The 18,466-nt window shown below is 42.5% G+C and overlaps 1 protein-coding gene across 1 annotated transcript in view; it reads left to right on the top strand.

Moving 5' to 3' along the window:
• Positions 1–214: 214 nt before the first annotated feature.
• The window catches only part of arhgef2 (rho/rac guanine nucleotide exchange factor (GEF) 2), a 194,337-nt gene continuing 176,085 nt past the window's right edge, over positions 215–18,466 (top strand). The window contains exon 1 of the mRNA XM_034173482.1: positions 215–388. Within this exon, the coding sequence (XP_034029373.1) occupies positions 329–388 (60 nt within the window). The 5' untranslated portion in view covers positions 215–328. The remainder of the gene's footprint in view (positions 389–18,466) is intronic.

Below are 18,466 nucleotides of genomic sequence, written 5' to 3'. Positions count from 1 at the left end.
ACTCGCTCACTCACTCCATCACTCACTCACTCCATCACTCACTCACTCCATCACTCGCCTACTCTGAGGTTCTGGAAGCCGCTGCAGACACTGGTGGGCGGACCCAGAGCTGCGAGCAGCGCGGTGATTGGCTGAGAGCCGAGGGAAGGCGAAAGCAGCGCGCTGACTTCTAACTGGTCCGACGTCCAGAGAGGCGCTGTCAGTCAGCGGGAAGCCCCGCCCCTGCCTCAGTTCCTATGTGCGGGCTGCGGCGGATCTGAACCGTCAACCTCTGCGGGCTTTGTGGAGAGTCCTGCTGACCTCTGACCCGTGAGGATTCGGGTTCGGGATGTCCCGGCTGCTGGAGGGCACGCGCAGACAGGAAAGGATGAAAGAGACCAACTTAAAGGTAAGAACACACACATACACAAACACACACACACAAAACGGAACCAGACGACACGAACACAGAGGCGCCGGGGTGAATATTGGTTATTGATCGGCTCCGACGGTCACTTTTGAGTTCGGTTTCAGCACTTTTGATCGGAGGCGGCGCGCGCGCGCTTTTCCGCTTTGTTTCGCCGCCGAGGTTCCGCTAATCGCGCGCGCGCCCACAAAGGCGTTATTACATATGCTTTATTACACTCGCTGAACGCGCGCATGACGTGCACGAGCAGCACTATGCCCGGACAGAAAGCAGAAGATGGGTCCACGCACGCGTGTGCGTGTGCTGGCGCAGCAGCAGCCGCGTGGCCGCTTTGTCCTGTTGGAGGAAGCGAACGGGGGAGGGGAGCGCGTGCGCGTGCGTGTCCAGGAAGTGTCGGCCAGGAGCGAAGCGATGTGTTTGACCTCTGACCTCTTTCCATCGCAGCTCACTGTGGATTCTGAGGGAAAATGATCCCATTAATTGACTCGTAAGGAACCACGTGACACAGGAAACAGAAAGTGAGGTACTCTGGGTAAAAATGTAATGCGATGTAACACCAGTAATCTCATGTCTCTCTAAAATACCAGTCATCTCATGTCCCTGTAATGTAAAATACTCGTAATCTGATGCCTTTGTAATCTAAAATACCAGTAATCTGATATCTCTGTAATCTAAAATAATCTGATGTCCCTGTAATCTAAAATACCAGTAATCTGATGTCTCTGTAATCTAAAATAATCTGATGTCCCTGTAATCTAAAATACCAGTAATCTGATGTCCCTGTAATCTAAAATACCAGTAATCTGATGCCTCTGTAATATAAAATAATCTGATGTCTCTGTAATCTAAAGCACCAGTACTATAATGGAACTGTAATCTAAAGCGCCAGTAATCTGATGTCTCTGTAATCTAAAGCACCAGTACTATGATGGAACTGTAATCTAAAGCGCCAGTAATTTGATGGAGCTGTAATCTAATATGATGGAACTGTAATCTAAAGGACCAGTAACCTGATGGAACTGTAATCTAAAGGGCCAGTAATTTGATGGAACTGTAATCTAAAGCACCAGTAATCTCATGTCTCTGTAATCTAAAGCACCAGTACTATGATGGAACTGTAATCTAAAGCGCCAGTAATATGATGGAACTGTAATCTAAAGCACCAGTAATCTGATGGAACTGTAATCTAAAGCACCAGTAATTTGATGGAACTGTAATCTAAAGCACCAGTAATCTGATGTCTCTGTAATCTAAAGCACCAGTACTATGATGGAACTGTAATCTAAAGCGCCAGTAATCTGATGGAACTGTAATCTAAAGAACCAGTAATCTGATTTCCCAGTAATCTGATGGAACTGTAATCTAAAGCACCAGTAATCTGATGTTCCTGTAATATAAGGCACCAGTAATCTGATGTCTCTGTAATCTAAAGATCCAGTAATTTGATGGAAATGTAATCTAATGCACCAATAATCTGATGTCCCTGTAATCTAAAGCGCCAGTAATATGATGGAACTGTAATCTAAAGAACCGGTAATCTGATGTCTCTGTAATCTAAAGTGCCAGTAATATGATGTAACTGTAATCTAAAGGACCAGTAATCTGATGTCCCTATAATATGATGTAACTGTAATCTAAAGCACCAGCAATCTGATGTCCCTATAATATGATGGAACTGTTATATAAAGCACCAGTACTATGATGGAACAGTAATCTAAAGCGCCAGTAATCTGATGGAACTGTAATCTAAAGAACCAGTAATTTGATGGAACTGTAATCTAAAGCACCAGTAATATGATGTCTCTGTAATCTAAAGCACCAGTACTATGATGGAACTGTAATCTAAAGCGCCAGTAATCTGATGGAACTGTAATATAAGGCACCAGTAATCTGATGTCTCTGTAATCTGAAGATCCAGTAATTTGATGGAAATGTAATCTAATGCACCAATAATCTGATGTCCCTGTAATCTAAAGCGCCAGTAATATGATGGAATTGTAATCTAAAGAACCGGTAATCTGATGTCTCTGTAATCGAAAGTGCCAGTAATATGATGTAACTGTAATCTAAAGGACCAGTAATCTGATGTCCCTATAATATGATGTAACTGTAATCTAAAGCTGACACACCTGGCTTTGATGTCTCTTGCTTGCCTCTACTGGTGGTTGGCTCTCACTGCGGTATTGTATCACTTCCTGTTCCGGAGCACAGCGGTGTTTTGCTGTATCTGTTAGCTGTTTAATCTGCGCAGTTAGATTGATCTAGTTATCTAGATAACGATTTGTTTCCCAGTGTAATCTTCACGTGCCTTAACTAAAGCACTCCTTCTGCTGAATCGCCTCTAAATTATTTACACATTATTCACTTTGCGTGTTTTTAGGAATCCGCTAGCTTAGCGCAGCTACTAGCTCTTAGCCGATTTAGCATGGCGGCTTCTCCTGTCTCTCCCGCACTTTTCTGCTCTGGGTGTGAAATGTTTAGTTATTCCTCGGCCTCCTTTAGCAGTAACGGTACTTGTAATAAGTGTATCTTATTCATAGCTTTGGAGGCCAGGCTGGGCAAATTGGAGAATCGGCTCCGCACCGTGGAAAATTCTACAGCTAGCCAGGCCCCTGTAGTCGGTGCGGACCAACGTAGCTTAGCCGCCGTTAGTTCCCCTCTGGCAGATCCCGAGCAGCCGGGAAAGCAGGCCGACTGGGTGACTGTGAGGAGGAAGCGTAGCCCTAAACAGAAGCCCCGTGTACACCGCCAACCCGTTCACATTTCTAACCGTTTTTCCCCACTCGACGACACACCCGCCGAGGATCAAACTCTGGTTATTGGCGACTCTGTTTTGAGAAATCAATCAATCAATCAATCAATTTTTTTTATATAGCGCCAAATCACAACAAACAGTTGCCCCAAGGCGCTTTATATTGTAAGGCAAGGCCATACAATAATTATGTAAAACCCCAACGGTCAAAACGACCCCCTGTGAGCAAGCACTTGGCTACAGTGGGAAGGAAAAACTCCCTTTTAACAGGAAGAAACCTCCAGCAGAACCAGGCTCAGGGAGGGGCAGTCTTCTGCTGGGACTGGTTGGGGCTGAGGGAGAGAACCAGGAAAAAGACATGCTGTGGAGGGGAGCAGAGATCGATCACTAATGATTAAATGCAGAGTGGTGCATACAGAGCAAAAAGAGAAAGAAACAGTGCATCATGGGAACCCCCCAGCAGTCTACGTCTATAGCAGCATAACTAAGGGATGGTTCAGGGTCACCTGATCCAGCCCTAACTATAAGCTTTAGCAAAAAGGAAAGTTTTAAGCCTAATCTTAAAAGTAGAGAGGGTGTCTGTCTCCCTGATCTGAATTGGGAGCTGGTTCCACAGGAGAGGAGCCTGAAAGCTGAAGGCTCTGCCTCCCATTCTACTCTTACAAACCCTAGGAACTACAAGTAAGCCTGCAGTCTGAGAGCGAAGCGCTCTATTGGGGTGATATGGTACTACGAGGTCCCTAAGATAAGATGGGACCTGATTATTCAAAACCTTATAAGTAAGAAGAAGAATTTTAAATTCTATTCTAGAATTAACAGGAAGCCAATGAAGAGAGGCCAATATAGGTGAGATATGCTCTCTCCTTCTAGTCCCCGTCAGTACTCTAGCTGCAGCATTTTGAATTAACTGAAGGCTTTTTAGGGAACTTTTAGGACAACCTGATAATAATGAATTACAATAGTCCAGCCTAGAGGAAATAAATGCATGAATTAGTTTTTCAGCATCACTCTGAGACAAGACCTTTCTGATTTTAGAGATATTGCGTAAATGCAAAAAAGCAGTCCTACATATTTGTTTAATATGCGCTTTGAATGACATATCCTGATCAAAAATGACTCCAAGATTTCTCACAGTATTACTAGAGGTCAGGGTAATGCCATCCAGAGTAAGGATCTGGTTAGACACCATGTTTCTAAGATTTGTGGGGCCAAGTACAATAACTTCAGTTTTATCTGAGTTTAAAAGCAGGAAATTAGAGGTCATCCATGTCTTTATGTCTGTAAGACAATCCTGCAGTTTAGCTAATTGGTGTGTGTCCTCTGGCTTCATGGATAGATAAAGCTGGGTATCATCTGCGTAACAATGAAAATTTAAGCAATACCGTCTAATAATACTGCCTAAGGGAAGCATATATAAAGTGAATAAAATTGGTCCTAGCACAGAACCTTGTGGAACTCCATAATTAACTTTAGTCTGTGAAGAAGATTCCCCATTTACATGAACAAATTGTAATCTATTAGACAAATATGATTCAAACCACCGCAGCGCAGTGCCTTTAATACCTATGGCATGCTCTAATCTCTGTAATAAAATTTTATGGTCAACAGTATCAAAAGCAGCACTGAGGTCTAACAGAACAAGCACAGAGATGAGTCCACTGTCCGAGGCCATAAGAAGATCATTTGTAACCTTCACTAATGCTGTTTCTGTACTATGATGAATTCTAAAACCTGACTGAAACTCTTCAAATAGACCATTCCTCTGCAGATGATCAGTTAGCTGTTTTACAACTACCCTTTCAAGAATTTTTGAGAGAAAAGGAAGGTTGGAGATTGGCCTATAATTAGCTAAGATAGCTGGGTCAAGTGATGGCTTTTTAAGTAATGGTTTAATTACTGCCACCTTAAAAGCCTGTGGTACATAGCCAACTAACAAAGATAGATTGATCATATTTAAGATCGAAGCATTAAATAATGGTAGGGCTTCCTTGAGCAGCCTGGTAGGAATGGGGTCTAATAAACATGTTGATGGTTTGGATGAAGTAACTAATGAAAATAACTCAGAACAATCGGAGAGAAAGAGTCTAACCAAATACCGGCATCACTGAAAGCAGCCAAAGATAACGATACGTCTTTGGGATGGTTATGAGTAATTTTTTCTCTAATAGTTAAAATTTTGTTAGCAAAGAAAGTCATGAAGTCATTACTAGTTAAAGTTAATGGAATACTCAGCTCAATAGAGCTCTGACTCTTTGTCAGCCTGGCTACAGTGCTGAAAAGAAACCTGGGGTTGTTCTTATTTTCTTCAATTAGTGATGAGTAGAAAGATGTCCTAGCTTTACGGAGGGCTTTTTTTATAGAGCAACAGACTCTTTTTCCATGGCATTAGAGAACATAAAGAAGGAATCATATCCTTAAACCTAGTTACAGCGCTTTCTGAAAGACCTCTAGTGTAATGAAACTTATTCCCCACTGCTGGGTAGTCCATCAGAGTAAATGTAAATGTTAGTAAGAAATGATCAGACAGAAGGGAGTTTTCAGGGAATACTGTTAAGTCTTCTATTTCCATACCATAAGTCAGAACAAGATCTAAGATATGATTAAAGTGGTGGGTGGACTCATTTACTTTTTGAGCAAAGCCAATAGAGTCTAATAATAGATTAAATGCAGTGTTGAGGCTGTCATTCTCAGCATCTGTGTGGATGTTAAAATCGCCCACTATAATTATCTTATCTGAGCTAAGCACTAAGTCAGACAAAAGGTCTGAAAATTCACAGAGAAACTCACAGTAACGACCAGGTGGACGATAGATAATAACAAATAAAACTGGTTTTTGGGACTTCCAATTTGGAAGAAATGTGAAGTTAGCGACACCAGCAACCATAGTCAATTGTCTTCCGGGGGCCAGAGCAGGCGACATTGAAGGAAATTTGAAACTGCTGGCTAAGGCTAAGCGTAAATTTGGTAAGATTGTAATTCACGTCGGCAGTAATGACACCCGGTTACGCCAATCGGAGGTCACTAAAATAAACATTGAATCGGTGTGTAACTTTGCAAAAACAATGTCGGACTCTGTAGTTTTCTCTGGGCCCCTCCCCAATCAGACCGGGAGTGACATGTTTAGCCGCATGTTCTCCTTGAATTGCTGGCTGTCTGAGTGGTGTCCAAAAAATGAGGTGGGCTTCATAGATAATTGGCAAAGCTTCTGGGGAAAACCTGGTCTTGTTAGGAGAGACGGCATCCATCCCACTTTGGATGGAGCAGCTCTCATTTCTAGAAATCTGGCCAATTTTCTTAAATCCTCCAAACCGTGACTATCCAGGGTTGGGACCAGGAAGCAGAGTTGTAGTCTTACACACCTCTCTGCAGCTTCTCTCCCCCTGCCATCCCCTCATTACCCCATCCCCGTAGAGACGGTGTCTGCTCCCAGACCACCAATAACCAGCAAAGTAATATGATGTCACTGATTTGGCTGTAGTGTTATCTAAAGCACCAGTAATCTGATGTCACTGTAACATAAAGTATCAGTAATCTGATGGAACTGTAATATCAAACACCAGTAATCTGATGTCCCTGTAACATAAAGTATCAGTAATCTGATGGAACTGTAATCTCAGGAACCAGAAAACTGATGTTTCTGACTTCACTGTGGTGTAATCTGAAGTACCAGTAGTCTGATGTCCCTGATTTGACTGTGGTGTAATCTTAAGCACCGCTAGTCTGATGTCCCTGATTTCGCTGTGGTGTAATCAAAAACGCCAGTAATCTGATGTCCCTGACGGGACGGGTTCGGGTGATGGACTCAAATGCTGGGAGCAAGGATGAGACAGGAGTGAACAAAAGGAGATTTATTTACAATAATGGATGAACAAAGGATTTAATAGTGCTGGAGCTGGTGCCTGTAGAGCCGAGACAGGGCCCACTTGTAGCGGTGGAAAGCTGGGAGCTGCAGTACACACGGAGCCAGGCTTGAGAGTTAGTGAGTTTGAATGAAACCCAGGAGTGTTACAGGAACTGGAGCCAGGTGGGACGCTCAGAGCCGAGGAGGAAGGAACGTTCTGAGAACCAAGGAGAACAAAGGTGAGTAATTACACTCGTAACACTGGAAGCCTTTAACAACAGAATGTTCACAGGAAGGCTGAATGTGAGATTCAGGCAGAAAGACAACAAATACTGTATAATTTGTCAGCATTAAGCAACAAGAAAAACAGAAGAAATACTAAGGTGATCGCCGGCCACTAGCCCTAAGCTTCACTAAAAGACCCAGAATTTAGGTAAATTTGAGGCCGCGGCCCGCTCCAATTACTAATAAAATGAATTAAAAGAGTAAAAAGCATAGTAACATACTATGCCAGTATGCTGCCATACGAAAGGGAAAATAAGTGCGTCTTAAGTCTGGACTTGAAAGTCTTCACAGAATCGGACTGTTTTATTGATGCAGGGAGATCATTCCACAGAACAGGGGCACGATAATGAATGAACCCACAGACTTCTTATTCACCTTAGGGACACAAAGTAGTCCTGCACCCTGAGAATGCAAAGCCCAGGCCGGTACATAGGGTTTAATTAGGTCAGCTAGGTAGGGAGGTGCCAGTCCATGAATAATTTTATAGACTAATAGCAGAACCTTAAAATCTGATCTCACTGGGACAGGAAGCCAGTGAAGGGATACCAAAATGGGTGTAATGTGGTCCAACTTTCTTCTTCATGTCAAAAGTCTTTCTGCAGCATTTTGAACCAATTGGAGACCCCTAATGCTTGACTGTGATAAACCAGAAAATGGAACATTTCAGTCGTCCAATCTAGAAGAGATAAACGCATGGATCAGGGTCTCAGCATCAGCCATAGACAGGGTGGGATGAATCTTCGCTATATTTCACAAGTGGAAGAAAGCAGTCCTCATAATATCTCTAATGTGGAGGTCAAAACACAACGTAGGATCAAAAATTACCCCAATGTTCCTCACTTTGTCAGTGTGATGTATGACACAGGAGCCTAGGTTAAGCATTAACTGGTCAAATTGATGCTGACATCTCACTGGACCAAGAACCATCATTTCAGTCTTATCAGAGTTTAAAAGTAGGAAGTTTCTAGACATCCATCTTCTCACTGCTGCAAGGCAATCTTTTAAGGATTTTATGTGAACGAGATTACCAGCAGTTATCAGCATGTATAACTGAGTATCATCAGCATAGCAGTGAAAGGTAATCCCAAAACAACGCAATGTGTGCCCAAGGGATGCTATATAAAGTGAGAAAAGCAGGGGGCCTAAGACAGACCCCTGTGGAACCCCAAATTTCATGTCACTAAGGTTAGAGGTAGTGTTACTGTACAAAACACAGTGAGAACGACTGGTCAAGTATGACGTCAGCCATGCAAGGGCACTCCCAGTAATCCCAAAATGATTTTCCAGCTTATCAAGTAGAATATGATGATCCAGTGTATCAAACGCAGCACTGAGATCTAACAGCAACAGAACCGTAGTGGTGTCCGAATCCATTACAAGCAGAAGATCATTCACCACTTTAGTGAGAGCCGTCTCTGTGGAATGATGTTTTCTAAAAGCAGACTGCAGTGACTCAAAGAGATTATTCTCAGTAAGATAGTCTACGAGCTGCCATGACACCACTTTTTCCAGTAATACAAGATTTCCTGGATTACTTTGAGAAGAAAATAGAAGACATTAGGTTAAACATATCCCAGCATGCCTTAACCCAGCCACTACTGTTGTGTGGGCTGCCAGAAGAGGAGGTACTGCTGGCCCACCACCAGAGGGCGCCCTGCCTGAAGTGCGGGCTTCAGGCACGAGAGGGCGCTGCCGCCACGGACACAGCCGGGAGTGACAGCTGTTACTCATTACTTCCTGACAGCTGTCACTCATTCTTCATCACCTCACTCCATAAAACCCAGACGTCATCTCCACCTCATCGCCGAGATATCATACTTCATTGAAGGTAATATCTTCAGCCATTTTGTGTTACAATATATCTGTATATTGTGAGTGTTTGCAGGAGTACTGGTTCCTCTTTCTGTGGAAGCTGAGTGAGTGCAGGACGGCACTCTTTTCCCCTGAGGAATCACTGCGTGTGGTTCCGGCCCTTCTCAGGACAGACGTCTTCTATCCTCGAGCCTGCCCACACGTCACCTTTGTAATTTGACTGTAATCATATTCTGAGATTGTCTGTATATTCGTTGTGCACATTTCACAACATTAAATTGTTACTTTTTGGCTCATCTATTGACCGTTCATTTGCGCCCCCTGTTGTGGGTCCTTGTCACTACACTTTCTCAACACACTACACCCTGCTATTAAGGTGGGCGCCACTACTGAGGTCTTACCTAGATTTACAGGATTTGATAGTATCTCTCTAGACATGCTGACAAAACTCGTTACGTCAACAAAAAGCACAACCTGTTTATTTGATCCTATACCAACAAAACTGTTTAAGGACCTGTGGCCCACTCTTGGGCCAACTGTGCTGGAAATGATTAATCTCTCATTAACTTCTGGATCTGTTCCTAAATGTTTCAAATCTGCAGTGATTAAACCATTACTTAAGAAACCTAATCTTGACCCTAGTGTATTGAAAAACTATAGGCCAATATCAAATCTATCATCTTGCTGACTTCACTGTGATGTAATCTAAAGCACCAGTAATCTGATGTCACTGATTTGACTGTGGTGTAATCTAAAGCACCAATAATCTGATGTCACTGATTTGACTGTGGTGTAATCTAAAGCACCAGTAATCTGATGTCACTGATTTGACTGTGGTGTAATCTAAAGCACCAGTAATCTGATGTCACTGATTTGACTGTGGTGTAATCTAAAGCACCAGTAATCTGATGTCACTGATTTGACTGTGGTGTAATCTAAAGCACCAATAATCTGATGTCACTGATTTGACTGTGGTGTAATCTAAAGAACCGTAATCTGATGTCACTGATTTGACTGTGGTGTAATCTAAAGCACCAGTAATCTGATGTCACTGATTTGACTGTGGTGTAATCTAAAGCACCAGTAATCTGATGTCACTGATTTGACTGTGGTGTAATCTAAAGAACCGTAATCTGATGTCACTGATTTGACTGTGGTGTAATCTAAAGCACCTGTAATCTGATGTCACTGATTTGACTGTGGTGTAATCTAAAGCACCAGTAATCTGATGTCACTGATTTGACTGTGGTGTAATCTAAAGCACCAGTAATCTGATGTCACTGATTTGACTGTGGTGTAATCTAAAGCACCAATAATCTGATGTCACTGATTTGACTGTGGTGTAATCTAAAGAACCGTAATCTGATGTCACTGATTTGACTGTGGTGTAATCTAAAGCACCAGTAATCTGATGTCACTGATTTGACTGTGGTGTAATCTAAAGCACCAGTAATCTGATGTCACTGATTTGACTGTGGTGTAATCTAAAGCACCAGTAATCTGATGTCACTGATTTGACTGTGGTGTAATCTAAAGCACCAGTAATCTGATGTCACTGATTTGACTGTGGTGTAATCTAAAGCACCAGTAATCTGATGTCACTGATTTGACTGTGGTGTAATCTAAAGAACCGTAATCTGATGTCACTGATTTGACTGTGGTGTAATCTAAAGCACCAGTAATCTGATGTCACTGATTTGACTGTGGTGTAATCTAAAGCACCAGTAATCTGATGTCACTGATTTGACTGTGGTGTAATCTAAAGCACCAGTAATCTGATGTCACTGATTTGACTGTGGTGTAATCTAAAGAACCGTAATCTGATGTTACTGATTTGACTGTGGTGTAATCTAAAGCACCAGTAATCTGATGTCACTGATTTGACTGTGGTGTAATCTAAAGCACCAGTAATCTGATGTCACTGATTTGACTGTGGTGTAATCTAAAGCACCAGTAATCTGATGTCACTGATTTGACTGTGGTGTAATCTAAAGCACCAGTAATCTGATGTCACTGATTTGACTGTGGTGTAATCTAAAGCACCAGTAATCTGATAGAGTTGTAGTTCGAATCATGTAAATAAAATTATCATCATAAATTGGAATCTGCTCACATTTAAATGTAAACACAGCGTGTGTCTGTCACACGTTTCACCTGAAGCACTTCACAACGACGCCTCATGTTATTCACACACACACCAGGCATCATTGTAATGGCGGCAAAACAAACATTCATCTGCAGACTGGGAGCAAATTGGGGATTAAGGACTTTGTAGAAGTGCCCAGAGTGATTGTGACAGAGAATTCATCCAAGGGCCTTCTGGTGTAAAGGCCGCTGCTTTAACCTTCATGATACACCGCTGTCCATCTCTGTTTTTGTCACTGTGACTGCCAGATTGTAATGTCACAGTAGGTGCGCTATACATAATGTGACCAGTAGATGTCAGTAGTCTGTAATGAGCTGCTGAATGAGGCGTCAGATGATGAAGCTTTTGGGAAGTTGACTGAAGTGCTGACACAGTGTCATCTTGCATCACAACTCTGTGTCGTTTGTTGCGTAATGTTCATTTGATGATATCTGCATGTCAGCACTTCCAAAGATGACCCCGAACGCGAGAAGGACAACGCCATCGTCCATATGCACATTTTAACAACAGACTCACACCCGTCCTGTTCAGGAAGTGCAACGCTGCTGCTCAAGCTGCTGTGCTACTGCTGTCCCTCTCTCTCTCTCACACACACACACACACACACACACACACACACACACACACACACACACACACACACACACACACACACACACACACACACACACACACACACACACAATCTCATAAGTGATTCTTACATTTGCTTTAACTACGTATTTCATTGCAGACAGCATCAACCAAAAATATTTCCTGCTTTTTTTTGTGGTCACCATTTAATTTGTTGATGGGGGAGGTGATGGTCTAGTGGTTAAGGTGTTGGGCTTGAGTCCAGAAGATCATGGGTTCAAATCCCCGCCTGACTGGAAAATCACTAAGAGCCCTTGGGCAAGGTCTTTAATCCCCTATTGCTCCCGGTGTGTAGCGAGCGCCTTGTATGGCAGCACCCTGACGTTGGGGTGAATGTGAGGCATAATTGTAAAGCGCTTTGAGCGTCTGATGCAGATGCAAAAGCGCTATATAAATGCAGTCCATTTACCATTTGATATTCATCCATTCCGGCATTTAAGACCTGCAACACCTTCCAAAAAATAAAAAAATTCATAATCATGTTAATTCAAACAGGTTATTTTAGTCATGATTTTGTCCAAAAGCAGTATCTATTAAAGGCTGAGTCTTTGAGGAGCAAAGACGGGCTGAGGATCTCCACTTTGTCAACAAATTAGATCATGAGATAATTATTGAAATTTTTAATAATGTTCCTCTGAGAAAAGTGGGTGGGATTTGCTTATTTCTCCATCTATCGTGCAATTCAAGGAACCTCCAAACAATTTCAGTTCATAAGTGGCAGGGACACAGACCTAAGATGAACACAGATGATCCTGCTCCCTCAGACAGCAGTGCATCAAGAACTGTCATTCATCAATGGGAATCTTCTTCACAGACTAAAGTTAATTATGGAGTTCCACAAGGTTCTGTGCTAGGACCAATTTTATTCACTTTATACATGCTTCCCTTAGGCAGTATTATTAGACGGTATTGCTTAAATTTTCATTGTTACGCAGATGATACCCAGCTTTATCTATCTATGAAGCCAGAGGACACACACCAATTAGCTAAACTGCAGGATTGTCTTACAGACATAAAGACATGGATGACCTCTAATTTCCTGCTTTTAAACTCAGATAAAACTGAAGTTATTGTACTTGGCCCCACAAATCTTAGAAACATGGTGTCTAACCAGATCCTTACTCTGGATGGCATTACCCTGACCTCTAGTAATACTGTGAGAAATCTTGGAGTCATTTTTGATCAGGATATGTCATTCAATGCGCATATTAAACAAATATGTAGGACTGCTTTTTTGCATTTACGCAATAGCTCTAAAATCAGAAAGGTCTTGTCTCAGAGTGATGCTGAAAAACTAATTCATGCATTTATTTCCTCTAGGCTGGACTATTGTAATTCATTATTATCAGGTTGTCCTAAAAGTTCCCTAAAAAGCCTTCAGTTAATTCAAAATGCTGCAGCTAGAGTACTGACGGGGACTAGAAGGAGAGAGCATATCTCACCCATATTGGCCTCTCTTCATTGGCTTCCTGTTAATTCTAGAATAGAATTTAAAATTCTTCTTCTTACTTATAAGGTTTTGAATAATCAGGTCCCATCTTATCTTAGGGACCTCATAGTACCATATCACCCCAATAGAGCGCTTCGCTGTCAGACTGCAGGCTTACTTGTAGTTCCTAGGGTTTGTAAGAGTAGAATGGGAGGCAGAGCCTTCAGCTTTCAGGCTCCTCTCCTGTGGAACCAGCTCCCAATTCAGATCAGGGAGACAGACACCCTCTCTACTTTTAAGATTAGGCTTAAAACTTTCCTTTTTGCTAAAGCTTATAGTTAGGGCTGGATCAGGTGACCCTGAACCATCCCTTAGTTATGCTGCTATAGACGTAGACTGCTGGGGGGTTCCCATGATGCACTGTTTCTTTCTCTTTTGCTCTGTATGCACCACTCTGCATTTAATCATTAGTGATTGATCTCTGCTCTCTTCCACAGCATGTCTTTTTCCTGGTTCTCTCCCTCAGCCCCAACCAGTCCCAGCAGAAGACTGCCCCTCCCTGAGCCTGGTTCTGCTGGAGGTTTCTTCCTGTTAAAAGGGAGTTTTTCCTTCCCACTGTAGCCAAGTGCTTGCTCACGGGGGGTCGTTTTGACCGTTGGGGTTTTACATAATTATTGTATGGCCTTGCCTTACAATATAAAGCGCCTTGGGGCAACTGTTTGTTGTGATTTGGCGCTATATAAAAAAATTGATTGATTGATTGATTGATTGATTGATCAATATCTGATATAACCACATGGGCATGGGATTACTTAAGGTGCGTTTACACATAACCAAGATGCGTTACGAATGTCATTTTTCTGTCATTCCTGACACATTCCTGACATTCTTAATGTGACTTAACGCATCTGAATATGTTTCTTAATAGTGCGTGTTGGTGTGTGATATTCTTGATATTCGTGGAGCATGTTTTTGTCTGTCAAAAAATCTTCCACGAATGTCACACACCACCCTCATTTCGTCTCATGTCGTGGAGGTTGCAGCTGAGCGTATTGATCCGTCTTGATGAATATTGATCCTTAATAGAACGTGACAACGTTCATAGTGGTTCCTGTGATGGTTCTTGGAGCTCAAACTGTCACACGTTATTACGAAGTGACACGGAAACTGTCAAGATTTGACACGACTTGTAACGCAGCGTCACATTTCACTGCGCGCCACGACGAATCAGTTTTCAGTCACGTGCGCACAATTAAACTCGGCTCCAAGTGTCGGTCCACAATTCCTGCTGAAGCTCCTCAGGATGCTCCTGCAGGAGTTCCACCTGCTGTAACCGATGAGCGGGAGAACAAGTCTGAACCAGAGGAGTGAGAGGAGACTCACGTGCAGCCAGACATCTCTGCACGTCCTCCAGTCCGGCGGAGGAAGAAACGTGCGCACAGTTAAACCCTGCTGCACCGCATTCAGTTTGATTGCTGACACCATGTCGGCTAAAAGTCTAATTTCAGTGCTCTTCAGCGCGCTCCTGCAGGTGTTCCACCTGCTGCATGTGCCTGATGTTTGGGAAAATGCGCCAGACCAGACCCGCATGAAGCCACACATCTGGCCCTGTCCTCCTCCTCCTCTCTGCACCACTCCATGGCACAGAGCCCAACTACGAATGCAGTCACAAAGTTCTTCTGAAAAACTGGAGCGATCTGAATTCGGTTGGATGAATATGGGTGTGTGTGTGGAGACAATTCACCTCGTTCACAATGTGACAGAACTTAACGATGCGCTGTTACGCGCAGTAGCACGTAACAACGCGGAACACATTCTTGACCGTGCGTAATGGTTCCTGATAATTCTCCAGCAACATGTGCCATTAATCGTAACGTGTGGTAACAGGTTGCAGCAGTTCCTGAGGACACCTGACGCCTCTGCCCCAAATCATCACATTCGTGATCAGCGGCCAAGAATGTGCACTTGGTGGCATTCGTGACTTGTCGTTGTTATGTGTAAATGTAGCATTAGATTAGAATCCACCACAGCCCAGAACCACCTTCACAGGCACACTGTGAAATATACAATTACTGTCTGTGCTTCTAATTAAAGACGTGACATGAATTTTAGACACACACACACACACACTGACGTGCCGATCCAGGAAATTTGTACCACATTCTTTGGTGAGCCTACAAAGAATTCATCTTGAGCTGAATTGAGATTGAGATCGAGATTAGATGTATGTGTGTAGGATGAGCTGAATTTGAAAAACAGGTCTGAATGCAATCCGCTGAGACAGAAATCTGGATTAAATTATTGGAACCCAAGTCTACATCCTGACAAGCAAAGAGTTTTCAAGCATTTATTGTGTGAACCCAAAATCTTTTCCTTCAATATAAACGTTTTCCCAACCAGAGAGCTTGTCAGTTGTCACGGTGGGCCACCTGTGGCCCGTGGGCCCCACATTGGGCAGCACTGCCTTCACACATCTTGCACTGTGGTGTGTGTCCGTGTTGATTCATGCTTTCAGCTGCAGCAAAACAAACACAGAACAACCTTTTGTTCCACTGATTCATTGCTTTGTTTTATCTGAAGACGTTCAATCTGATATGAGTTTTACTTGAAATTACACAACAGGAACGTGTGGATTAATTCAGACTCGACTGTGGTTGTGAACACAGGCAACATGACAAAAACTGTCCCTGTCCACATACTGACGGACCTGACGAGCATCACAGTATCTGTCACTCATTCTGTGCACATGAAAAAGAAAAACACCAAAGCAAACAATGTTTTAGCTTCATTTGTTTTTGGAGATAAGAAAACATCTGCAGATTTTCAACCAAGAACCACTTTTTTTTAGAAATGTTTATGACAGGGATCTAATCGGGGATCAGCTGATGCTCGGACTGGCAGGCGGCGGGATCTGATCGGGGATCAGCTGATGCTCGGTGATATCTCTGCTGCAGACTGTTTATGGAGCTGTGCCGGCCTGAGACATCACCCGTTCTTGCTCGTGAGCGCTGTGTGTGCTCCCGCTCTCTTTACGGCTCATCTCAGTGTTTATTCAGCAAACAAAGAACATGACAACCTTTAATAAGGAGAGAAAACAAACCCCCGGCCTGATCCAGTCTGGACCAAACCCCCCGTGCAGCGTGCAGGATGCACTGCATTCAACATTCAACCTGTGGACGGATGAATTAACAGGCTGATGACGAGTGTCATTAACTAACGGAGAACTGCACATTACCCACAATCCTCTGCACCAGCCTGAGGCTCTGCAATAGTAAAAACAATGAGGATGAAAGTGTTTGTGTGGCCTCAGAACCTGGACCTGGTTCTGAATGAAGACATTTAAAAGTATTTTTGTCATGTGACTGATGCATCAATGAGGACAGACTGAAGCCTCTGCGGTCCAGGCCCCGCCCCCATCTCATGACCCCTTCACAGACAGTTGTCTCTTTCATTGCTCCTGTCTTCATTGGATTCTCCAGCAGCAGCTAATCTGGTTTAATGCACAGACAAGCTCTTTGGTCTGAGCAGTCTAACAGCGCCCTCTAAGGGCTCCATGAGAAACATTCATCACATGGATGCAGGTGACATGCTGAAAGTTGTTCTTCACTCCAACAATGCACTTTTCAGCAAAAAAGACCCCAACTAACTCAAATGGACTCAAAGCTTCAGATGCCATCAGAATAGACGCCGCATCCACGCTACCGCCTGTTGGAGCTGACGAGCTGTGGGGCTGCCATCTTGGAGCGGTCATCTAACCACCATGAAGTGTTGGTGCATTTAATCCGCCGTAACTCTCTGAATACTAAACTGATTTTCACATGTTTTTTTCTTGCAAACATCACACATGGAGCTATGATGCAGGATAAATGGTTCGACGTATTTTAGTATTCATAGTGGCATTAACAGTAATAAAATATTCTGATCTAGACTAGACTGTAGACAGGTATTTAGAAAAACACTGTGAACACACACATTATACATGGGTGATTCTTTAACTACGGGCACTATTGGCCTTGTAACTGTAATTTCCACCACATCATTGCCTTACAATATAAAGCACCTTGGGGCAACTGTTTGTTGTGATTTGGCGCTATATACATGTGCTCTGATGTCACTGTTTATCTCCATAGAAACTACCCAAACAATCTTTCATACAAACTGTTTAAAGGGACATTACAGTGTTGTGGTGGAAATTACGGTAATAGTGTGGGACAACTACATTTTGTTAAACTGATATTTTATTCAGAGATATTTTAAAACATTAGAAAAAATGTTTCTTTACCATTCATTTTTTTCATTGAAGATCAAAAGTCTGGGTGTGGGACAAGCACAAAACGGCAATATTTGCATATAATGATGCTGAAAAAAGGTGAAAAAGTCATCATAGACTACTAGAACAAATTTCTTAACACACTTTCATTGTAAAGATAACTATAAAAGTGTGAAATTTCACCTTTTTTCTGTTTTTCATACAATATGATCAAAGGACATAATAAGTGCCCATAGTCTAAGAATCACCCACATTTATACACACACAAACAATATATGATAAGGCTATATACAACCCCTGGCAAAAATTATGGAATCACCGGCCTCGGAGGATGTTCATTCAGTGGTTTAATTTTGTAGAAAAAAAGCAGATCACAGACATGACACAAAACTAAAGTCATTTCAAATGGCAACTTTCTGGCTTTAAGAAACACTATAAGAAATCAAGAAAAAAAGATTGTGGCAGTCAGTAACGGTTACTTTTTTAGACCAAGCAGAGGAAAAAAATATGGAATCACTCAATTCTGAGGAATAAATTATGGAATCACCCTGTAAATTTTCATCCCCCAAATTAACACCTGCATCAAATCAGATCTGCTCATTGACATTGACCCTATGTGTCTTTTTGCAAGGAATGTTTTTGCAGTTTTTGCTCTATGGCAAGATGCATTATCATCTTGAAAAATGATTTCATCATCCCCAAACATCCTTTCAATTGTCCAAAATATCAACATAAACTTGTGCATTTATTGATGATGTAATGACAGCCATCTCCCCAGTGCCTTTACCTGACATGCAGCCCCATATCATCAATGACTGTGGAAATTTACATGTTCTCTTCAGGCAGTCATCTTTATAAATCTCATTGGAACGGCACCAAACAAAAGTTCCAG

This window comes from Thalassophryne amazonica, chromosome 7 (assembly GCF_902500255.1).
Source record: "Thalassophryne amazonica chromosome 7, fThaAma1.1, whole genome shotgun sequence".
In the NCBI taxonomy this organism is placed as follows: domain Eukaryota; kingdom Metazoa; phylum Chordata; class Actinopteri; order Batrachoidiformes; family Batrachoididae; genus Thalassophryne; species Thalassophryne amazonica.
Note: the sequence above shows the minus strand (reverse complement) of the source record. Positions and strands in the feature narration are given on the sequence as shown.